Genomic DNA, 24,399 nt, shown 5'->3' with positions numbered 1-24,399 from the left:
CCTGGATACTTAAACCCACTAAGCTAGTTAGAGCTCAAAATCATTTAAAACACCTACATTCTTCTTTAATTCCTTCCTCACATTTTTTGGCTTGAATTCACTCTTTTTAAAATATATATATATTTTTTTTTAATATTTTTATTGAGAAATCTTCATGCTTGAATTACTCTTAAATCTTAACCCCAGTGCCTGGCACAGGGCCTTGCATTTGGAAGGCATTCTAATAAATATTTATGGAATGAAAGTTTGTTCTACTCTGAGACCATTTCTTCCTGATGGATGATGATTACTCCAACACTGTAGCCCTTTATTTTTTGCAAAGTTCCATTTATTTAACTACTTTTTAATTCTTTGACTCAGGTTCCTGGAGCTTCATTCCTCCTTGAGCATCCATTTTTTCAGGGAGCCACTTTGCTTGCTTTATCTCTTTCCTTTCCTTCTGTCAGCAGCCTCCTTTGCTATTGTCCCCTGAAGGTATCCCAGGCCAGTAAGGATTAACCCCACCCTACCAAAATCCTGGCTTTCCTCCTCCCTCACTGCCACCTTTCCCACTTCTTTCCAAATTTCCCTCTCTTCCCCAGTCCCAATCCCCATGGCTGTCCAGCTTTTCAATTTACATACCTGACCTCTTGTCCCAAGTAGACTGTAAGCTCCTTGAAGCTAAAGTGAAGTCTTAAAATTTGAGTTCCAACATCGGCCATGCACAGTGCCCAGCACAGAGAACACAGCCAGCCCTCAGCTCCTCCAAGGCCCCCTTTAGGACGTAAACATTTGAAATTCGCACACCAGCCCCTTCGCCCTGCATCCCTTTGCTCAACATCCTCTGTCCACATTCAGTTCTATCTCACCCCTCACTACTCCCTAAGGCTGCAGTAGGGGGCATGGAGCTGGCTGGAACGTGAGACTGAGGTCCATGCGGAAGAAAGTCCTTCTTAAACCTTTTCATTGCTTCTGGCCCGGCTGAGGTCCCCATACCAAATGTCACTGACGGAAAATAGCTGTTTTAACCATTTATAGAGAGGAGATAGTAATAAGGATGGAAATGTTGGTTCTGTCAAGAACTGGCTTTAACTTGAACAGACAGCTCTCAGAAGAGGAAATACAAATGGCCAAAAGGCACATGAAGAGATGCTCAATGTCCCTGGCCATTAGAGAAATGCAAATCAAAACCACAATGAGATATCATCTCACACCCACCAGAATGGCCATTATCAACAAAACAAAAAATGACAAGTGCTGGAGAGGATGTGGAGAAAGAGGCACACTTATTCACTATTGGTGGGAATGTCAAATGGTACAACCACTGTGGAAGGCAGTTTGGCGGTTCCTCAAAAAGCTGAATATAGAATTGCCATATGACCCAGCAATACCATTGCTAGGTATCTACTCAGAGGACTTAAGGGCAAAGACACAAACGGACATTTGCACACCAATGTTTATAGCAGCATTATTTACAATTGCAAAGAGATGGAAACAGCCAAAATGTCCATCAACAGACGAGTGGCTAAACAAACTGTGGTATATACATACGATGGAATATTATGCAGCTTTAAGACAGAATAAACTTATGAAGCATGTAATAACATGGATGGACCTAGAGAACATTATGCTGAGTGAAACTAGCCAAAAACTAAAGGACAAATACTGTATGGTCCCAATGATGTGAACCGACATTAGAGAATAAACTTGGAATGTGTCATTGGTAACAGAGTCCATCAGGAGTTAGAAACAGGGTAAGATAATGGGTAATTGGAGCTGAAGGGATACAGACTGTGCAGCAGGACTAGATACAAAAACTCAAAAATAGACAGCACAATACTACCTAATTGTAATGTAATTATGTTAAAACACTGAATGAAGCTGCATCTGAGCTATAGTTTTTTTGTTTGTGTGTTTTTTATATATACTTTTTGTATTTTTTATTTTTATTTTTTCTCTATATTATCATTTTATTTCTTTTTCTGTTGTTTTACTATTTCTTTTTCTAAATCGATGCAAATGTACTAAGAAATGATGATCATGCATCTATGTGATGATGTTAAGAATTACTGATTGCATATGTAGAATGGAATGATTTGTAAATGTGTTAATTTCTTTTTTTCTTTAATTAATAAAAAAAGAAATGATGATCATACATCTATGTGATAATATTAAGAATTACTGATTGCATATGTAGAATGGAATGATTTCTAAATGTTGTGTTAGTTAATCTTTTTTTAATTAATAAAAAAAAAAGAACTGGCTTTAAACCCTAGTTTCACCATTTATTAATTCCACGATCTGGAGCAAAATACTTAACCTCTCTGTGGTTAAACTCTGTGGAGAAAACTCTCTGAGTTTTCTTATCTATAAAATGGGAGTAACAAAAGTATCTACCTCTCATAGAATGGCTGAGACGATTAAATGAGTCCAAATACTTGCACTTAGACCTGGGCCTGAAATATGGAAAAAGCTCAAAAAGTGCTATTAATTATTATTTATTGCTTTTACCTTTCAGTGCCAAGTAACTTCATAGTAGAAGCTCAAGGTAGAATTAAAATGTTTTTGAGAGTCAGGAATCAGAAACCCCAAGCCCACATAAATTAGCAATGTCTCCCGCAAATAATAATATTGAAAACTGTCACCAGTAATGGGGCACTTCCTGTACATCAGGCATCGAACTCAGTGCTCAACTTGAATTATCTTCCTAAATGTTCACAATGGTCATTGCACTATTAACCCTATTTTGCAACTGAGAAATACAATACAGAGGGGATCAATAATTTTCCCAAGGTCACAAAGCCAGCAAGTGGCGAGGGCATATTTATTCATTTTTTTTTTTACCATTTATTGAGTTCATACTGTGTTCCAGCAGGAGAGAAACTTTGTGAGTACAAAGGTAAATAGTCTAGGCCCCAACCTGCGGGAAGGTTGGGTTTCCAGGGAAGGGGCGGGGCGGGGCGGGGCGGGGGCTGGATAGAGGAGAAAACAAGTAGTCCCAATCCCTTGTGGTAAGTTTATAATAGAAGTTCACCACAAAAAGTGCTGCAGAATCTCAGCCACTGGGACTTGTATCGAAATTTTAAGGGTCCAAAGGAAAGAACTCCCATGACACTTATGGAATGAGCAGCTGTCCTCTGACACACGTGTTGCAAACGTGTCCTGCGACAACAAACGTGCATTACACAAAGTAGTAAAACTGAAGGCTGAAGCAGCTTGTTAAGGGCGAACCTAACAAGTCCGGAAAGGGGTTAAGGCGAGCCGATGGGCGTGGCTCTGCCGTTGATTGGCAGGGGGTGGGGCCACAATAGTCACCTCCCCCTCCCTCCACCCGGACTTTCCGACCCGCGGGCGGGCGGAGGACGGCCTGGGCTAGGGCTGGAGGGCTGGCCCCCGCCGCCGCTCCGCCTCCCCCGCCGCGCTCCGCCGGCCGAACGCGCTCGAGAAGTTGAACAGCGCCTGGGCCCGCCCTGAGGGCTGACAGTCGCCAAAGTTTGGCCGGAAGAAGAAGTGGTCTCAGCCCCGGCAGGTGGCGGCCAGGCCTGGCCAGGGGCGCTCGCGGCCTGCGGGCTGGCTATAGGCGAGGGGCGCCCCAGCCCTCGGCCCCGCGCCGAGTGTCGCGGCTTCGGAAGCCGGTCCTGGGAGTAAGAGCGCGGCGGCCGCCGAGGAAAACAACTCTGAAGTTGGCGAGAGGCACCGCCCCTGCTCCCCGGCCTCCGCCGCCTCCCCGCCCCCAGCCCTGGCGTCGATAGCGCAGATCGAGGAGCCCGGGCCATAGGCGCCCCTCGGGGAGGCGGCACCGGGTGGCCTGGACGCTCGGAGCGGCGCCGCCTCCCCACCGGCTAGACGACCGAAGCTCCGGGACACTCCCCGCATCTCCGGACGGCCCGGGATGCTGCCGGCCAGCCTCCTCCTCCTCCTCCTGGGTAAGAAACCAAAACAAAACTACCCCCACCCGGCACCCCGCCCCCAGGACTGTCAACGGGCCCAGCCGCCCCGATTCCCTTCTTTTTACGCGACTCTTCACCCCCACCCTTCCTGCCCAAGCCCCCACGCAGTACCCAGGGCTGCCTGCTTCGGCCCTCCGGAAGCCCCCCACGAGTAGCTGCCCTCAGCCCTCATCCTCTCTCCGGCCTCCCCGGACCGCTGTATTGACCCCACAGGCCTTGCTGCCGGTCCCTTCCCCGAGGCCGCGCTCCGCAGCCCCCCTGCTCTGTCACCCCCACCCGCCGGCTGCCGGAAGTCCCAGATGGCTTCCTTCCCCCGCAGTTGCTCAGGTGAAGAAACTGAGGGTGACTCACTCTCCTGCCCTTTCTTGCTCTTCCTCTAGGGGGCGCTCTGGCACGCCTGAACCGGATCGTTTTCCCAAATCGAGGTGAGTGGAAGGAAGGAGCGGGCTTGGGAGGAATTTGGAACTCAAAAGAACTCACCTGTCTGGAACCTACTAGAGTCTTAGACTAGAGATAATCCATCCTTTCTTTTACAGATAGAGAAACTGAGGCCTAGTGTGGAGCCTCGCTGTTAGTTTTAATGTACTACATTTTGTTTTTAACGAATACCCATGTTTGATCACCCTAGCTAGAATGTAACCTTCCTGAGGGTAGAGACAGTATTTTCTGCCTCTCGGCCCAGAGGCTGGGACAAAGCAGACCTCAGGAAAGCTTTTGACTTTAGTGTTTAAGGTGAATCATGAAAAGTGTGCAGAAGGGGGGAGTAGGAGGGTACAGAGGGCTGTGACCCTAATGTATATGTAAGTGTGTGTTGGGATGGGGGTGCTCTGTTTCTTCATGAAAAGCCCAAATCTTTACAGGCCTTAGGCCTGGAAATGCTAGGGGCCCTCAACCAGTGTTAGGCCTGGAAATGCTAGGGGCCCTCAACCAGTGTCGCCTCTTCCTCTCTGCAGCCTGTGAGAACCCCCCAGCGGTGCTCCTGGAAGTGCAGGGCAACTTACAGAGGCCCCTGGGTCGCGACAGCCGCAGCTCTGCTGCCAACTGCACCTGGCTCATTCTGGGCAGCAGGGAGCAGACTGTAACAGTCAGGTGAGAAGTAAGGCAAGGCCCTGTTGCTCTCCCTTGTCCCTCTCAGCTCCACAGTGGTAAAGTCTTCAGGGATCATTTCCCAATGGAGTTTCCATCCCTGTCTTTGGGGGAAGAGTAGAATTTGATTTAACTTAGTCTGCCCTAAAGGCCTGGCTTGTTCTCAACCAGACGTGGTGAATTGGAGCTTGGCTGGGGCAACCAGTGGGGACTCTAGGTATCTCTGAAGGACAAGTTACTCTAGAAACAACTCCTTGGCTCAGATGTGATTGCTCTGAGGAAGGCCTTCAATTCACTGTCTGTCCCTGCCTGGGATTCAGAGATACAGAGATACTCCTTGTTCAGCTGGGAACCTTCCTAAGCCTTTTTTTTTTTTTTTTCCAGAGGGTTGTAGGGAGAAGGTACATGGGCTGGGAAACGACTTCCCTGGTCTTTTGAACATTCCAGATCTCCCCGGGCTCTTCTGGATCTTGGGCAGTGGGGTTGGAGTACACTGGCTATATATCTCACAAAGTTCATGTCCCATGAATTTACCCAGAAAGGGGTAGGTGAGGGGAGAAGACAATCTGGGGAGAGGTTTTTGGGCAGAGAGCTCAGAATGCCAAAGGGATCTTGGGCCTCACCACCTGGCACTGAGAGGAAATGATATGTTCTGTTTATTAAACTATATAGTCATTGCCAGTTATGGCTGGTACCAGACATGAGTGACAGTGCTCCAAGAACTGGAAAATAAATGTGCTGTTCACTCAGTCCCTACACACAAGTCAGTTTTTCTGAGGGGCTCTAGGATATACCTTACAGTCTCATGATGCCACTGGCCTCTGTGCTGATGCTCTTCCCATTGACTACAGAGGAATTCTGGTTAACTGTTTTCATTTGACTGTTTGAATTGTAGATAAGCAGGTGTTTGTACTTCTTAGGACAGAAAGGGCCTAGCACACTGAGGAAAGAGGAAAGCAACAGCAGTCAAGAATGTCTTATATCCTGCTCTGCTTTACCCTTGTAGGTTCCAGAGGCTGCACTTGGCCTGTGGCTCAGAGCGCCTAATCCTGCATTCCCCTCTCCAGCCACTCATCTCCTTGTGCGAGGCACCTGCCAGCCCTCTGCAACTGCCCGGGGGCAACGTCACCATCACCTACAGCTATGTTGGGGGCAGAGCACCTATGGGCCAGGGTTTCCTGCTCTCCTACAGCCAAGGTGGGCAGAACGTGGGTATTTACAGGGCCATTTGAGCAGGCAGTGGCAGCCCCAGGGAGGAGGAGAGAATCCCATGGGCCTCTGGTGTTTGACAGCCCCTTTCCATGGTGCCTCTGCAGATTGGTTGGTGTGCCTGCAGGAAGAGTTCCAGTGCCTGAATCACCGCTGTGTGCCGTGGGCCCAGCGCTGTGACGGGGTTGATGCCTGTGGGGATGGCTCCGATGAGGCAGGCTGTAGCTCAGACACTTTCCTTGGCCTGACTCCAGCCCCTGGCCCCTCCCTGCCTTGCAATCGCACTTTGGAAGACTTCTATGGGGTCTTCTCCTCCCCTGGATATTCATATCCGGCCTTAACCTCCCGTCCCCAGTCCTGCCTCTGGCTCCTAGACCCTCACGATGGCCGACGACTGGCAGTGCACTTCACAGCCCTGGATCTGGGCTATGGGGATGCAGTGCATGTGTATGATGGTGCTGGGCCCCCTGAAACCCCCCGCCTGCTGCGCAGTCTCACCTACTTCAGCAATGGCAAAGCTGTCACTGTAGAGACACTGTCTGGCCAGGCTGTTGTGGCCTACCACACAGTTGCTTGGAGCAATGGCCGGGGGTTCAATGCCACCTACCACGTGCGGGGCTACTGCTTGCCTTGGGACCGGCCCTGTGGCTCAGGTGCCAGTCTGGGGGGTGGTGAGGGCCCAGGTGAGCGCTGCTACAGTGAAGCCCAGCGCTGCGATGGCTCATGGGACTGTGCCGATGGCACAGATGAGGAGAACTGCCCTGGTTGCCCACTTGGACATTACCCCTGCGGGGCTGCTGGCACTCCTGGTGCCACAGCCTGCTACCTGCCTGCTGACCGCTGCAACTACCAGACCTTCTGTGCAGATGGAGCAGATGAGAGACGCTGCCGCCACTGCCAGCCTGGCAATTTCCGATGCCGGGATGAGAAGTGTGTGTATGAGACGTGGGTGTGTGATGGGCAGCCAGACTGTGCCGATGGCAGCGATGAGTGGGACTGCTCCTATGCCCTGCCCCGCAAGGTCATCACAGCTGCAGTCATTGGCAGCCTAGTGTGCGGCCTCCTTCTGGTCATCGCCCTGGGCTGCACCTGCAAGCTCTATGCCATACGCACCCAGGAGTACAGGTCAGTTAAGTGGGGCTGGCTATCGACGAGCAGGCACTGAGGTGAGACAGGCCCATGAAGCTGCAGGAAAACCATGGGGGTGCCCACCTTAGGGATAGGTTCTGGGTGACCTGCTAGTAGTGGATCCTGGGGTTGTCCAGCTTGGGGACAAGGGTACTGAGCTGAAGGAAAGACAGATGAAGATTCTGAAATCAACCTCAAAGAAGGAGGGACCTCATGACTTTTAGGAAAGCCATGACCAGCCAGAGCCAGTTCCAGCTGGCCTGGCCTGGCCTGGATGTGGAGGGAAGAGGCCTGCCGCTGCTGTGGTAGGGGGAAACCACCAGTGACTGAGCAGCCCTCATTCCTTCCAGCATCTTTGCTCCCCTCTCCCGGATGGAAGCTGAGATTGTGCAACAGCAGGCGCCTCCCTCCTATGGACAGCTCATTGCCCAGGGTGCCATCCCGCCTGTAGAGGACTTCCCTACAGAGAACCCAAATGATGTAAGGCATCCCCGCCCACAACCAGCACCTCCTGGTTCCTACCTTGCTGTGGCTGCCCCACCACTGCCTCCTTGTCTTATCAGGCTTCTGACCGTCCCCATCCCTTCTGACTCTAATATCGGCCTTCTCTCCTTGCAGAACTCAGTACTGGGCAACCTGCGTTCTCTGCTACAGATTTTGCGCCAAGATATGACTCCAGGGGGTAATTCAGGCACCCGCCGCCGCCAGCGGGGCCGCTCAGTGCGCCGCCTGGTACGCCGTCTCCGCCGCTGGGGCTTACTTCCTCGGACCAACCCCCAAACCCGGACCCCTGAGACCAGATCCCAGGTCACACCTTCTGCTGCTCCCCTTGAGGCCCTGGATGGTAGCGCAGGTCCAGCCCGGGAAGGTGGGGCAGTAGGCGGGCTGGATGGGGAGGAGGCACCTCCACTACCCGTCAAGGCCCCCCTTCCATCTACCAGCACATCCTCAGTCCTCCCTGCTTTCCCTGAGGCCCCAGGGTCACTGCCTTCAGCACCCCTAGAGCCATCACTTCTGTCTGGAGTGGTGCAGGCCTTGCGGGGCCGCCTCCTGCCCAGCCTACGGCCTCCAGGGCCAGCCTGGACCCCACCTGGACCCCACACAGCAGTACTGTCCCCAGAGGATGAGGATGATGTGCTTCTGCTGCCACTGTCAGAGCCAGAGGTCGGGGTGGTTGAGGCAGAAGATGAGCCACTGCTTGCCTGAGGGGACCTAGTTCTCCTGGGCTTCTGGTCACAATGGCAGCAACCCTATAGAGGGCAGCTCAGCTTCCTCCACCACCACTTCCTTACCTGTCCCTCAGTTTAAGGGGTCTTGGTGGGCCTCCCATTGTTCCTGTGTAGGTCAGACAGGGAGAGGCCATATCCAGAGGCCCCTCAGCACACAACCCAAAGACCACAGCCCCTCCAACACCACCTTCTCCCCACACCACCGCCATGCAGGTGACCATTCTTAAAAAGTAAAGTTCTTAAAGGGTCATAGACCTATACACTCCATTCTTGCCAACCCCCCACCCAAAAGTGGCCTTAAGCACCAGGATGCCAATTGCCTGGAAATCCTCCAACCCCCAAGGGGAGGATTTGGGCAGGGCCTGAGGATTTGCCTGCCTCAATCCATTTTATAAGGCCTGGCTCAGAAAGAGTGCAACAAATGCTTTTATCCCCAAACTGGGTCATTGCCCAGGAAGTCGAGGTCAAAAATAAAGGAATCATACATTTAAAAATTTTACAAATTAGCTGTGAGCCTGAGCCCTGCCTCTCTACCCTCCTCAGCTTATCCTCACTTCACCTCACCTTACTTTTCCCCTGGAGGGCTTCACTCTGCCCTCTTGCCCTTCTTCCATCTGTCTTTCAACCCCTCTACCTTTGAGTCTTACGCCACATAGAGGATCAGAATATTCTAGGAACTCTAAGGGCAAACTCTCTCCACCTCTACTCACTGCCTGGGCCACAGCTGTACTGTGAGTGAGCCAGGAGTGAGCACCAAACCCCTTTACTCAGTACCAAGCTGGAAGTCTGGAGAGCCAGCTGGGCCCTGCAGCTAGGAAGGTTCCCATTTTTAGAGTACTCCCAGAACACAGGAGCAGACTGTCCCTGGCGGAACACAGGAGTCATGACTCCTGTCCTCGAGCCCACCAGGCACTATGGTCTGGTCCAGGCAAGATAGATGACCTCTCAGCCAGGATACCTTAATCAGGCAACGTTCAGTCAAGAGAAAAAGCACGTGTGTTCAGGGTGTAAAGATACTGGCACCACCTTGGTCAAATCCAAAAGGTCTTCCTGGAAGAGGGTCCAAACTGGATTCCAAAGAATGCTGTCAATGGTTGGAATAAAATTGAATTCTAGGGGCAGGAAAGTCCACAGGACAAGCAAGCTAAGGGGGCATGAAGGCTAGGGCTGTAGGTTGGACTCTGGACTGCCTAAATGGGGCTGGCCAGAGGGCAAGCAGTGGTCAGAGCTGAAGAATTAAATAATCTGCAGGAAATGTTGGAACCCAGCCTCTGGTGGGCAAAGTGACAGAAGCTCGAAAGTTTGAAAGGAAAATCAGGGCAAAGGATATAGAAGGAGCTCTTGGGGATGGGAGTGATGCTACAGGAGCAGAGCTGAGGCATTCCCCAAGAGAGCCAGCCCCCTGGGGAAGAGGCTCCCTCCCAGGTTCTCTGCCAGTCTGGCCAGCCTACCTCCGGCCCTCTAGTGGAGGGGCCCTGTTGATTACCCCTGTGAGCATTCTTACATCCAGTCTAATTGCTTAATGATTCCTCTCTTCTAGTGAGAAAGAGCTGGGGGAAGTGCCAGGGAGGGGATGTAGGTTCCTACACCGGCCTGGGGCCCTGGCATTGTGCCTCAGGGAAGACCTGAGCTCCTTCCATTCCAGACCCTCTCTAAAGATTAGGCAAGGGGCTCTGTAGAATGTGATTCTTCGTTACTAGTTCTCCCTTTGAGCCCTCCTTCTAAAGTACTGAAAATCCCTGGGTCTACCCTAGGTAAGAGTGAAACAGGGAATGCTGATTTCTTCTCCCCTGCTTCTCTGTCACTTGTTCTTTGCCTTCTCCCTTCCTCCTCTCTTACCCCTAATATTCTCATCCATTGTCCTGTTCCAGACCTTTTCCCTCCTAGGGGTATTTGCAGCTAGAAAATAGACAAAGATTTAAGGCAAACAAGCAAATTTGCCCCAGTCAGAGTGGAATGCTTCAGAACGCTGCAGGGAGGACTTGAAGGCAGAGTTCACTGGGGAGGGCTGTTCTTTATAAGATTAGCAGGACAGAAGTTTCTCTAGGTGCTGAGATTATGCTCTGGGAGGTACAAGCAGTAACACTGATTTTGCCAGCCACAGTGAAGGCCCAGCCAGAAACTCAGAGTGGTAGGGAGAGGAAATTGACCTCACACAGACAGAATGAGGGAGGCAGAGGGCCCTGCCCAAGTGAGAGTGGGGTGTTGGGGAGCAGTAGCCCAAGTTCATTATTACAAGGCCCAAGGCAAAATAAATGAGGTAACTTCATGCCCCATCAGGATCAACACCATTATCTAAGGAGTTCAATATCTGAGTGTGGGACCCACATCAAGTCTCTGGGTGGCAGGGAGGCAGCTGTTCTCAGCATGAGGTAGGGATCAGGCTTTCAGTCGGAGAGTTTGAGATAACAGAAGACACCAGAATTCAGTCCTTACGGAGCAAGACTTGCACTGCTAAGGACCCTTAGTCACCCAGCCCAAGGCTTCCAGAGCACCAAAGAAGCTAAATAATTGGGCACCTGCTGAGTGCCAGACTATCACATGCAGTTACTCTCATTATAAGGCTGTGCCATAGGCGTTGTTAATTACCCCATTTTACAGGTCTGAGAGCAGCTTCAGATAAATTATAAGACTGGCCCAGTCCCTACTGAGTGGCAGATTTAGACTTTATCCCACTATTCCACAACACTTCCCATTCCTGAAGGAGCCAGAACATGGGTGAGCATACAGCAGAAGACAATTCCCAGCCTCCTCTTAATAGCAAAACAAGGAGGGGGCTTCAAAGTGAAAGCCAGCCTGTTCCTGTGGCCCAGGATCGAAGGCAGAAGTCATGGTAGAGAATGGCTGCTGGGGTCTGCAGCCCCACACTGACTCTTCATGTGGTATCACAAGAGTCCCAGCCCCTTAAGTGAGTTCTCCAGATACATAAAGCTCACTCTTACAATTTAAAAAATTTTTTAAAAACTCATTTTTGAAGAAAATCATTCTAAAATGTTACACTCATCTTCAGTACATCTGCAAATGACAAAAAAAACTTCTTGATAGCTGAAGCTCATTCACAGAAAGCATTCAGCAGCAGTGTCTTCAGAGGCCGTGTAACAGTATCCTGGCTGTTTGTTTTTATGCTAACTGACCCTCAGAGTGCTTTTAAAATGCTTATGACTAGAAAAAAAAATGCTTATGACTGCATTAAAGGTTTTTTTGGTGCGGTTACCTCCCTTGCTACCAAGCCATCAGAGGTCAGTTGATGCTCTAAATGTGATTCTAATCTACTGGTACACATGGATACATTAAAAGTGTGAATAAAGTAAGGATAAATTAGCTGTGACTGAGTACTGGAGGGTCTATACAATGAGTAAGGTACGTGCGTATTTTAGGTATTCAGGAGTCCTTTCTGCTCCCTCTAGACCCCACTCCTGTATTGCCCTGTAGTTGACCTCTAGATTATTTATTTATTCCCAAGATTACTATTTGCTGCTTCCATAGGAAAAGTCCCCTGCACATTGCAACATAGGTTGTTCCCATAAGAGGATACAGTTTGAATATTTAAGACAAGAAAGGCAGCACAGTATAGAGATAAAAAACACAATCCTCGGCATCGGAAAATTCTGGGTGTCCCCATTTTACAATTGCACGATCAATTTGGGGACAGGTCACCTACAAACCTCTCTAAGCCTTAGAGTCATAAAAACGGAAGGAGATAACACAAGAAGGTGCTTAGCATAGCATGTGGCCCAAGTGGTGTGAGGAGGGGAATAAATTCCACATAAATTGGAATGTGTGTTTGGGTGCTTGGGGTTGTCAGGAAGGAGGGGGACAAGAGTGAGAAACAAGGGAAAGAGAAGGAAGCAAGGAAGAAGCAGTAAAAGAGGTCTTCCATCCTGACTGCCCACAAAGAAAGACATTGTGCAGTTGCCTTCTGCATCACAGAAAGCCTAGTGACTGCCCCAGGGAGTGCTGGAAGTGGGGACAGGCACTCACCACCCTCTCCTACCCCCATCTCTTGAGATTGGGAACTCTGGAGGACTAGCTTTGTCTCCTTTTTTCCCTCTTCTGATTAACACTGGCTTAGTGGGCCTGGAAGGGAAGGAGAAAAAAAAAAGAGTCTCCAGGATGGTTTGCACGCCTCTGAACCTAGTGACAAAATGAAGCTACCCAAACAAAGCAGCCTTCTCTTCCCTCATCACAATAAAAGGCCAGAATGGGAAATGGGTACTTTTCTGGATGTTAGTCTTAAAGGGGAAGGGTGGAGAGAAAGAGGATGGTAAAGAAGCTTCAGAATGGGACCACCACCTGCCTCTGCATCTCTTTTGTTCTATTTCTCTGTTTTTCAGATCAGCTTTTAGTCTTTTGGCCTCTCCTGTATGCAGCCACTGGGTACCACTTAGGGCTGGACACTGGGCTAGGGGCCTAGGAATACAGAGACGAATAATGCATAATCCTGGCTCCTTGAGGAGTCCCTGACTTGTGCTTCTTGTCATCCTCAGTTCCCTTACCCACTGACCCCATCCCTCCCTCTGAACCCATCTTCTCTGCTCCTCTAATTTTGTCCTGCCCAATGACTTTACTTGAGTCTTCAGCATGTGTGTGTGTGTGTGTGTGTGTGTGTGTGTGTGTGTGCCCACACCCACTCCCAGAGGGAAGCGACACAAAGGAAAAGAAAGTGGGGGGGGGAGAAAGAAAGGAGGGAATCCCACTGACATCACTGCTCATTAGCATGTGTGACCTCATCAGGGGGTGGAGCAATTTCCCTAGGTGTCCAGGGGGAGGGTGTGTGTGTGTGTGTGTGTGTGTGTGTGTGTGTGTGTGTGGAGGGGGGGTGGTATTTAAAGGGAAAAGCTGACAGTGCTGCTGAGAGAGCGGGTGCTGCTAGCGGCGGGCTGCACGCACACACGCACATCGATGCATGCGGACCCCGACACTGACATGGACATGGACACAGAGACTGCAGCACTCTGCCCCTCGGGCAGCCATCGGGCCTCCCCTCCAGAGACACCCACTCCAGGTGAGGGTTGACCTGGGCAGATTCTGGCTGAAACCCTGGGGGTGGGAGCTGAAGCTTTGGTGGGGAGATCTAAAGTAAGCATTGAGAGAGCCTGAACCCAAACAGCAAGAGGGAAAGAGGAACTCTGGAAGACCCTGCTCCCCCAGGGATTGGGCTGGGATAGGGTGGGGAGGGGGAGGCTGCCTAAATGCCTACCCCCATTATTCCCCGGGCTTTGCTGTAGTAACAGTGCGTGGCCCCGAGGTCAGCCTCATTCCCAAGAGGCTAGGATGGGCAGAGGGGAAGGGCGGGGGTGGAAAGGGCAGCCCACAAGCAGAGGAAACCCAGTCCGGGGTCTCCTCCGGGGACGTATTGTAAGGGGTTCTCCTGGCTCCTGAAAGCCCTGGCAGCTGGCCAGATATTGATCCTAGGCTATTTCCAGCCTTTCTCCATCCCCCTTTGTTTTGTGGGCTGTTCCTCCTCCAGTTACCCTGACCCATGCGGTGTCACTCTTCTCCCCACCCTCCCCCCACTTTTTTTTTTTTTTTTTTTTTTTTACCGCTACCTCTACCTCTCCACGAACACAATATTCTCTCCCACTCATAGAGTCAGCCAGGGATGCAGAGGAATTCTCACACAACCATCCCTGGGAAATGTTCACCTATGGGGCCACGGGAAGAGGCCCTCTCACACACACACATCCACAAAGACTGGACATGCACACATCATCTCAAAGAGCAAGGATCCTTTCCTGGATATAGGCTGCCCACAAAGTTTTAGATTCTTCTGGTATCCACCCTACCCTATAGAGACTGGACACAGCAGCTTCAGTTTCTCATCCCCTCTGCTCCACCTCAGTTTGAGGTTCACCTGAACAAGGTTTGGGAGGCTTGGTGGAAGGAGGGGCAACCCTGGGGGCAGAGGCTGAGTCTGGAGGTGTATCTGTGTGTCAGTGTCAAGTGGGAGTGGGTGTTTGAGTCTGCACATAGGTGCCACCCCTGCATAGGGCATGTTTTGAATAGGTTTGTGGCTGGGACCACACTGGGGAAGCTATCAGGTCAGCTCCCTAGAGCCTCACCAGTGAAGGCTTCTGGAGGAGTTCAGTCAGTGTAAGCGTCTCTGCTTTTTCTGAGTCTAATCATCAGCTGGTCCTGGCTGGGTCAGGAATGAGCCCTCTGCGGATGTCTTGTATACCCCACTCATAGTGTCCTTCTCTTTGCCCCCTAGAAACAGATGCCACATTGCTAAAGAAGCCAGAGAAACTGCTGGCAGGGTTGGACCGATGCGGGCCACCCCTTGCCCCAGGGGTCCCCAGACGAAGAGGCAGTATGCCTGTTCCCTACAAGCACCTGCTGCGGCGGGCTCAGGCTGTAGATGAGCTTGACTGGCCACCTCAGGCCTCATCCTCTGGCTCCTCTGACTCCCTGGACTCAGGGGACACAGCTCCCAACTCAAAGGATGGCATCTTCAAGGTCATGCTGGTGGGGGAGAGCGGCGTGGGCAAGAGTACCCTAGCAGGTACTTTCGGCAGTCTCCAGGGAGAGAGTTCTCACGACCCTGAGAACCCAGGTATTTGAGCGATCCATGCAGGGGTTGACGGGGCTCCTGGAGTCAGTGTCAGGGATGGAAGTGCTCTTAGCATGAGCAGCCCCTGGAGGCAAGAACCTAAGAGAGGCTTCTCCAGAGCTTTCTGTGGCAACCTCCCTGGAGGGGGGTTCCTAGTGCTGGGATCTAAGGTGTCCCTGGTTACCAGGTCTCACAAGTACTGGGGAGCTTCCTAACTGGCTCTATTCCCTCTCCCTGTTTCCCAACAGAGGACACCTATGAAAGACGCATCATGGTAGATAAGGAAGAAGTAACTCTAGTTGTGTATGACATCTGGGAACAGGTGAGAACTAAGATGTGGTTACAAGCAAGTGGTGAAGTCTGGGAGAACTAGGGAAAGGCAGTCTGGCTGAAGTCTGGTGGGACTGATGTCCTAGTTTCAACATGAACTGGGAACCTGACTCTTCATTTGTATCGTCTCAGAGAACAAAGGCCCACACCAGTGAGCACACCATGGTCGTGAGAGCCCCCATCTTTCCAGGATTTTCTGACCCAGAGGAAAGTTAGGCTCTGAATTTGACAAACCCTGCATCTGCAAGTCAGGCTGGGCACCCTGAAATTGACACTATCTATAAATATTTCAATCTGGAAGAGTTTGATCTGACAGGAGAAGAGCTTGGGGCTCTGGAGTGTCAGGGAAGGGTAAAAAAAAAATGCAAGGACTTCTGAATATTTGGGCATAATTGGTTACTATATAGAAATGAGAGGCCAAATGACATACACCTGAATAGTATTCATTTTTCAATCAATGGCTTAAGCAAAAGAAAGTAGAATGGCTACACTAGTCTAAGATCCTATGTGCACAGTTATCCCATGTGGGGCTCACATTACTAACTTCTCCCTCCTCCACAAGCACACTGGAGGCATGGAGGTTCTGCCAATAACTAGCTCTGCTGTCCTAAGCAGGAAGCTTCTCCCTCATAGTCCTGTTCCTCATCCTTGAGATACAGGTGCAGGACAGTATCTCTGATGCTTCCAGCCCTGACATTCCATGACTCTGCCCCTCTGCAGGGGGATGCGGCCGGGTGGCTGCGGGACCACTGCCTTCAGACCGGGGATGCCTTTCTCATCGTCTTCTCAGTCACTGATCGCCGAAGCTTCTCCAAAGTTCCAGAGACCCTATTACGGCTCCGGGCTGGGAGGCCCCACCACGACCTGCCTGTTATCCTCGTGGGCAACAAGAGCGACCTGGCCCGCTCCCGGGAGGTCTCACTGGAGGGTGTGTATCCCGAACGGCACCCTTACAGAAGCACACTCTCCCTTCCTACATCTTTTTTATCTTCGCGGGGCACGAGCTCAGCACCAGGCTAAGAGCAGATCAGGATGTCCTATTCCCAGGGCCTTCAGAATCCTTTCTTCTCTTCATTCCCTCTCACCTCTTCTCCCTCCCCTCCGCACCTCCACCGTCCCACCCTGTGATCTCTGCCTAGCTCATAGTTGCGGAACTCACCTGCCGCAAATCCCCTTCCCAGTTACACCCGGATCTACCCACCCCCACTCTCGCCCCGGGCCGGGTGCGGCCGGATGGGCGCCTCAGCATTCTTTCCCGCAGAGGGCCGCCACCTGGCCGGGACGCTGAGCTGCAAGCACATCGAGACGTCGGCCGCGCTGCACCACAACACGCTGGAGCTCTTCGAGGGCGCAGTGCGCCAGATCCGGCTGCGGCGGGGCCGGAGCCACGACGGGGCCCAGCGGCCGGAACGCGGCAGCCCCGAAGGCCCCGCGCCGTCCGCGCGCCGCGAGAGCCTCACCAAGAAAGCCAAGCGCTTCCTCGCCAACCTGGTGCCGCGCAACGCCAAGTTCTTCAAGCAGCGCTCCAGGTCGTGCCACGACCTCTCCGTGCTCTGAGCCGCGGTCGCCATGGCCACCGCGGTCGCCATGGTCACCGCGCCCTCCGCCCCGCCCCCCGTCCGGCTTCCTTTGTGGAGGCCGTCTAGGAAACCAAAACCTCCCAGGATTCCCTGGTGTGACCGCGGAAGAGAGGTGGGCGGGCACCGCCCCACCGCCGCCGCGCGCTGTCTCTGAGGGCCCCCGGGCCCCAGGGCGCCCGGAAGGCGAGAACGCTGGCGTGCGGGCCGTTCTGGAGGAGCGGGTTCTGGAGGAGCAAGAAGGAAAAAAGTACTACAAGGTTAAGGTTTTTTTTTGTTTTTTTGTTTTTTTAATTCGCGCTTGGCCACCTCTCCTGTTAAGAGAGTCTAAAAGTGAGAACTGGAAAAATGCTTCGTAGATTCCTTTACGAAGTTTTCCTCCTCAGTACTCTGTGCGAAAATGCCTCCCTTTAAAGAAATTCTTAAAGGTAAAGAGACACGGAGACCCTTCTCACAGACTTTTCTGGCAGTTCTGACTCTTTATCTGCCAAATTTGGCCACTTTGCCTTTAAGAAGATCTTAAAGGCAAGGACCTGGAAGTACTATTTTTGAAAATCGATTCTGTGATTTACCCTTATACCGTGGCACTTCCCCTTTAAAGGTAAGGTGTGGACAGATGTTCTGCTCATACGCCAGATGTCAGGGCCTGGGAACACTAACAAGTGGCCACTCTTTCTCATTTCAATAAATAATTTTTCTACTGCTTCTGCTTACTCCGCCTCTGTTCTCTTAGTCTCCAGGGATGGAATGGATGTGGCTAGAAATACCTGTTACAGACAAGAAAACTGGCCCAGAAGAACAAGGAACTAAACCTCTAGGGAGACTCCAGAACGGACTTGATCTTGGCGTAGTCCATGGCAAGTGGCCATGGGTCCTTAGAGATAATCGGTCCAATTTCTCCATTTGTAGATGAGAAAACTGAGGCCTGGAGAACTGCAGGGGCCTGCTAGAAGTTGTTCAGTAACTTAAGTGACACAGTGGAGCCAAGTTCCCAGACTGGGCTCCATCTCCTTACCCCACTGTAACTTATAGGGAGCAGACACTTAGCTCCCAGAGCTACACTTAGCACTCACCTGTGATAGTTTAAGATAGAGCCACTAAGGACGCCCATCAACTGCAGTGTAATGGGGTCTGCCTGCACCTCCCCTGACAAGGCCCTGCCACCTCAGCCGTCACCTGCAAAGCCTGTGTGAGAGCTGAAGCTGTCAGAGCCTCCCATGGAGACGCCCACGCCTGCTGCTGCCTGAGTTTGAACAAAAGGAGCAAAGGCAACAGCTCTCCTCACCCCTAGATACACAATACAGCTACTTGAGTACCTGAGTGCCAGGCCTCCACTTCACTCCACACAGGCTCCCAGAATTTGATGGGAAAAGGGGTGAGATACCTCCTGAGTCCTTGCAGTTGGGGATGAGCTGAGGGGAACTGGCCTAGACTGGTGGTTAGAAAATGATAATATGAATAATGGCACAATCCTTAAGGCTTTGTATGTTTATCTCAGTTAATTTTTTTTTTTTGGTTAATTCTTTAACAACTATGTAAGATGTTATTATCCATTTTACAGTGGTGGAAACAGAGAGTTTAAGTAACTTGCCTGAGGTCACCCAGTAAGCAAAAGAGCTAGGATTCCATTCATGTCTGCCTGATACTTAATTATATCCAGCTTTGTACCTGAGGCCCTTCCAGGAAGGGTGGGGAGAAGACAGGGAGGAACAGAAGAAGAGATGCAGGGGACACAATGGGCAGGGCCATGGCAGTGGCTGTGGTGAAAGGACCAGAGAGATTGTATAGCTGTAGGGTAGTAAGCAAGCTCTAAGCAGCTTTGTGGGGAGGAGGGGGAGTGCAGCGTATGGACCAAGTCAGTTCAAAACTTAAAATGCAGGAAACACATTGGGACCATTTAGAGACCAGATGGTTCTACAGTTGGGTTGAAACCTCAGGGACATGAGGAGGAGGAGGGGAGACAAGCATGGAAAAGAAGGTTTGGAGCCCCATTGTAAAGGGCCTTAAATGCCAGGCAAAGGAGTTTGTGCTCAACTCTGTAGGCAGTGAGAGCCACTGAAGGTATCTGAATGTGGAGGCAACATGATTTGGGTGATCCTTTGGGAAGAAGAGGCTGGAAGAGGGGTGCATGGGTTAGAGCAGCAGAGGTGGGGCCTACAATAATACAGATGGAGGATAATGTAGGACTGTCCTGAGAAGAATGGCAGTGGGAAAGGAGAGGAAGCATGGTTTGAGAGTCAGAAGAAAATCAAAGGAGACTTGGCAACTGAGTGGATGGGTACAAAGAAAGGGGAGTCACGGATAGTGGAAAGATGGTGAGGAACTAGTAAATTTAAGGGCAGAAGAAGTTGGGGAGTAGGTGAGCTCCATTTTGGAGATGCTGAATTTGAGAAGGTAGGAGGAAAGAACATGGAAAGTTCCAGCATCTCTCTGGACTGCTGGGTCTGAAATTCAAAAAATGTTGTAGCAAGAGACACAATATGAGAATAATCACCATAAAAATGATAGTGGAATGGTGGTGCGACAGTGGCTTAGTGGCTGAATTCTAGCCTGCCATGCCAGAGACCCGGGTTTGATTCCCGGTGCCTGCCCATGCAAAAATAAATAAATAAATAAATAAATAAATAAATAAATAATGATAGTGGAAGCCAGGGGGAAAGGATGAAAGGCAGGGCCAGCTTTATGAGTGTGTGACTGTGCAGTCACACAGGGCCCCATGCTTAGTTGTCTCTGCTGTCACTGTCTTGGAATTCCTAAGACTTTTTAAATAAGTGGACATGCATTTTCTTTTTGCACAGGGATCCACAGATTATATAATTGGTCTTAATGAGATACCAAGGAAAAGGGTACTGTACAAATTGGGATTCCCAAATGGGTCTGTGACCCAACAAATTATAAACCATTGAGGATACTGATTGACTCTAGGAAGGGGACCCAGGTGATTGGAAGACAAGGATGGCAGATTTACTTTTCATTATGCTCTTTAAGTACCTTTTGTGTTTTGAACTATAGGCATAAATTACATGATCAAAAACTTAATTAAATAATTTAAAGCAAGCAAAGCCTCACTGCTACAGAGATAAAGTAGAGAAACCAAGGAGAAAGTTCTAGGGAAACACAGATGAAGGTGGCAAAGAACCAGCAGCCAAAGAGGTAATAGAAGAACTAATACTGAGGAGGGAGTTTCTGGAAGAAGAGAATCAACAATAGGGCTAAATGTTACAAGAGATAAGAATGAAGATGAAGAAAAATCTTACACATGGCAGAAGCTTAAATGTTTGTTGAAGATGATGATGGCAGGACCTCCCCCATGAAGGGAGCCACACACACCACAAGCCTCCCTACTCCTAACTCAGCCAGTCCCATCAGCCCGACCCATCTGTGTGTTCTCGCCAGACGCCTACAGGGAAGAGCTCAGAACAGACAGTCGCTGAAGCCAGGCTCGTCAGACTTGGGAGAGGTAGGATCTTCTCTGAAAGCCAGGCCATTCTTTTACCTCCCTCTGATCATTGCAAAGTAAGGTCACCCATCTGGATGGAGCATGAGATACCTGTGCAAGGTAAAGTGCCCCTGCCCTTGTGCTCCTCTTAACACTTATAATTTTGTCTTGGGTTCTGTGTCCTGCCAGTATGCCCTCACCAATTCCTGCCTGCCTCTACTATTCCCTCTCCCTTCTGCCCACTGGGCCTCCATCATTGGCCCAGAGCATAGACTGTGTGTGCTCTCCCCTGAGGGGCCAGAGGAAAGAGCAGCCCTATGTTTGGGAAGGTCTCCCTCCACTCTGGGCCTCTGCCTAAAGTTGGACCTTCAGGCCCTACTGCATTTAACCCTCTTAGAGAAGGACTGAGGTAGGGGCTCTCCACTCCTGAAAGGTTGCCAGAGCTGAGGAAGGGTATTTCATAGTCCTCTGAGAAATTTTATTAATCTAATATAATTTCAGGTCACACCAGCCTAAGTCAAATTTTCCTGGACATTTTTATTTTTCATCCATAAATGTTTGAAGACATTTAGTTCCCTTCAAGTATTAAGCATCTGGTATATGCCAATCACTATACTAGGCCCTGTGAAGAAACAAATGCATATAAGACTTCCTGTCCTTAAGCAGCTTATAGTTGAACAAGGGTGATGGGAGGTGACGGTGCTACCGTAGCCAAAACCGAAGCAAATCATACCATTTCCTGAGCATCTAATAATGGCTACATTATGTGCTCTAGGGATTCAGAATGAAAAAAAACAATAAATTTGGAAGACATATTTTAGGAATTGGACCTGGAAGGATATGTAGGCAGTAGGTAGATGGAGTAAAGAAGGAAAAAACATTCCTTGCAGTGAAGTTAGACATGCACACACACACAGGGGAAATGGTGGGCAGCCCACTACATGATGAGGGAAAGAATCTCCCTATATAGAAGGCAGCAAAATTTGGCTGGATGGTGAGCAAATTTGTCAAGGACTCAAAAACCAGGTAAGAGCATCCTACTTCTCGGTCTTTTATCATCTTGGTGGCTTCCTGACTGATATGCTCAAGATCCGTTTTTCATTCACTTTGCGTATTGATGTCATGCTTCCATAGGTTGGTGGTCTTGTAAACATGAAATTGAATGCAACTTTGATGAAAACCTTGCAGGCTTTTTAGTTAGCACTAAGGTCCAAGGCTTCCTGGATGGTGGTCCAGGGAGAAGTCCCTCTCAACCTCTCTCCCTTTCTGAACTAGGCTATCCCAACTAAAAAAATGAAGATAATAAAAATATCTAACTCATAGGATAGTAGTGAGGACTAAATAAAATGTAAAGATCCTTGCGATTTGTCAAGCATTGCACAAATGTCAGTGACGCTTTGAGCAGTGGAAAAAATGCTTTTTGCAACCTGTGCCCTGGCCTCCTATTTAGGCACCCAAGCAGCTTGCTAACCTCCCGAAGCATAGCACCACCCTGGAGATGCAAACTTAACTTACGGTCCACAAGGTTCAACATACCTCCTATAAAACTCCCAGGAAACCTGTTATTACCGGGTTTTGCTGTTTGGGGGCGGGCTGGGGAAGGGGGGAAGATTGGCAATTGACGCTTAAGTGATGGTATTTCACCACACAATTTTCCATTTTTTGTTCAAACTATAACTTGTCTTTAGGTAGAGTCCCTGTAATGATTTGAAATACTGGTTCAGAAAAGAAATCGATCTAATAGGTCTAAACTCTGAAGACCATCAGAGGCAGGTGCTGTAGGAATGCTTGGGGGAAGTTAGGAGGGATGCTAAGCAAAGGGCCCTAACAGAGAGAGCACTCTGAGATTTTTCCCTAGGCACACATAAATCAACAGGCCCCAAGTCTGCATGACACTAGCCAGAGGTCTCACCTTGATTTTTCAAAGCCATCTGGGTTTAATCTGACTATAGACAGAACCTCAGGAATAAAAAGTTTGGGTCTGTGGGATTTGTTTTCCTGAAAGTTAGTTTGGTTATATGTGACCAAGAACCTTGCGAGTCTAGGATGTAGCCCTGAAATAAAATTTATTTTCATCATTGCCCCATGCTCACTTCTCCCCCTGTAAACCCTGAGCAGCCACTGAAGTGGGGGAGGAAAATGAAGTCAGGTGGAAAATCAAATATGTAGGCATCCAGAGGAGGGGGAGTAATGACAGTAACAAAATAACATATCTCATTTAATCCTCACAGGATCTCTGCGAGATGGCTGCTATTGTTATTTCCATTCTACAGATGAGTCATGTGAGTCAGAGAAGTGAAGGAACTTAGCCAACCTAGTTTGTGACAGAGGAGGGATCTGAACCCTGCAGTCTGGCTCCAGAGCATGCCCACTCCTACAGGGAGGAGGTGCTCGGTTTGGGTGGGCTCAGGGATTAGGAGAAGGAGGCCACCACTTCAGGACCACTTATTCTAAACAAGTCAGCCACAATGTTTGAAGGCTGATTGAAGCATCCATCCTTTCTGGAACATTAGCAAAAGTTTGCCATGTCTCTGGTTTCCAAGGTCATCACTTCCCCTTCTACAGAACATCAGATGCTGACTGACTGGCTCCTTTCCAGTTTTCAGGCGCTTCATCCATCTACCCATTGCTCTCAAAAATAACTGCTTAATGGCTCTCCAGGAACGCCAGCCAATTCCTTAAGGGCTCTTGGGAGCAGATCAATTGGAACAGTTAACTGAACTCATCCAACTTTTTAAAGTGATTTTTGATCAGCTCTTTCTTTGTCCCTCCCCACATGATTCAATTTGGTTGGTCTCTCAAACAAGAGGAAACCTAGAGAGCAAAACAGTTCTGATTATAGGGGGCAAAAGTTTGGAGGGAAGGGAAGAGTTGGGATGTCTGAAGCCAGAATATTCAGACACATAGCTTCTTAGACCTTTCCTGCATCCAGTTCGTGACTATTGTCTTCACCTGGTTGCCATAGAAACATCAGTCTCTGGTAGATGGCAAGCAGCACTTTATAAAGCAAGCATCATAGGCTACCATGGTAACACCCAAAAGAGTAAAGATACATCTTCTCTCCTGGAGGAATGAGGAAAGAATGGATGGGGCTATTGGGGAAAGCAGGCTAGAAGGGACAGCCTTTGCAAAGTCTGGTTCTGGCTTCAATCAACAAATAGCTAATATGTGTAAGACAATGCAATAATGAGAAAGACATGATCCATGGCTGGCCTCATCAGGCTAACCATCTAGTAAAAGAGTTTGCAAAGGGCCATAAATAAAGGCTAAATAAGACCTGTAATAGGACAAGAATCGTGAGAGATTAACTTCAACTGAAAAAGCTTCGGGGCCTTAAAGGGCAGAATTCTGACCAGCAGAAGTGGGGAAAGAAGAGAGAATAGAATGAGCAAAGGCACAGATGGAAAGATTCAGGGTATACTGAGAACTATGGGCAAGAAGTTAAGAAAAGTGATACTTCTCTTTTTCCCACAGTGGTGCTGAGAGGCAGGTAAGGTTAAGAGCATAGGATCTGAATCCAGACTACCTGTTCCAGTTTCTTCATTTACAATCTGAATAAAAGGATATACCTCAGAGGACTGATGAAAGGATGAAGTGGTTTAATACCTGTAAAGTGACTAGAACATGCCTAACCTACAACGAATCCTGTTTAAATGCTAACATTATTATGCCACCTCCTACCACCTCACTTCTGAGCCAGGATCGCCTCTTTTCACAGGCCCAAATCTTACTACTCTAATTCTCACCAGACCCTTTCCATAGCAGGAAAAAGAGGATCCAGGAATAATTTCTCCCTTCAAGTTTCTCCTCATTTCCCTTCATCACTGGCACCAGGTCTAAAGGATCACAGCTAAGCCCTGCTTCCACTAGTAGCCCACGTCTGAAGTTATGGGTGCCTGGAAAGGCAATAGGTTGGAATCCC

The 24,399-nt window shown here is 49.7% G+C and overlaps 2 protein-coding genes across 2 annotated transcripts; both read left to right on the top strand.

Moving 5' to 3' along the window:
• Positions 1–3,331: 3,331 nt before the first annotated feature.
• LRP10 (LDL receptor related protein 10) lies at positions 3,332–9,087 on the top strand. Its single transcript, XM_077127205.1, has 7 exons — positions 3,332–3,905; positions 4,310–4,354; positions 4,883–5,018; positions 6,022–6,212; positions 6,332–7,349; positions 7,703–7,832; positions 7,971–9,087. The coding sequence occupies exons 1-7, from the start codon at positions 3,872–3,874 to the stop codon at positions 8,556–8,558; spliced, it is 2,142 nt and encodes a 713-aa protein (XP_076983320.1). The 5' UTR covers positions 3,332–3,871; the 3' UTR covers positions 8,559–9,087.
• Positions 9,088–9,198: 111 nt separating this feature from the next.
• Positions 9,199–17,155, top strand: REM2 (RRAD and GEM like GTPase 2). Its single transcript, XM_077127211.1, has 5 exons — positions 9,199–13,586; positions 14,793–15,134; positions 15,380–15,453; positions 16,182–16,389; positions 16,723–17,155. Exons 1-5 carry the CDS (start codon positions 13,484–13,486, stop codon positions 17,016–17,018), a joined length of 1,023 nt encoding a protein of 340 aa, XP_076983326.1. The 5' UTR covers positions 9,199–13,483; the 3' UTR covers positions 17,019–17,155.
• Positions 17,156–24,399: the final 7,244 nt, after the last annotated feature.

The sequence above is a fragment of the Tamandua tetradactyla genome, chromosome 14, assembly GCF_023851605.1.
Source record: "Tamandua tetradactyla isolate mTamTet1 chromosome 14, mTamTet1.pri, whole genome shotgun sequence".
Classification (NCBI taxonomy): domain Eukaryota; kingdom Metazoa; phylum Chordata; class Mammalia; order Pilosa; family Myrmecophagidae; genus Tamandua; species Tamandua tetradactyla.
Note: the sequence above shows the minus strand (reverse complement) of the source record. Positions and strands in the feature narration are given on the sequence as shown.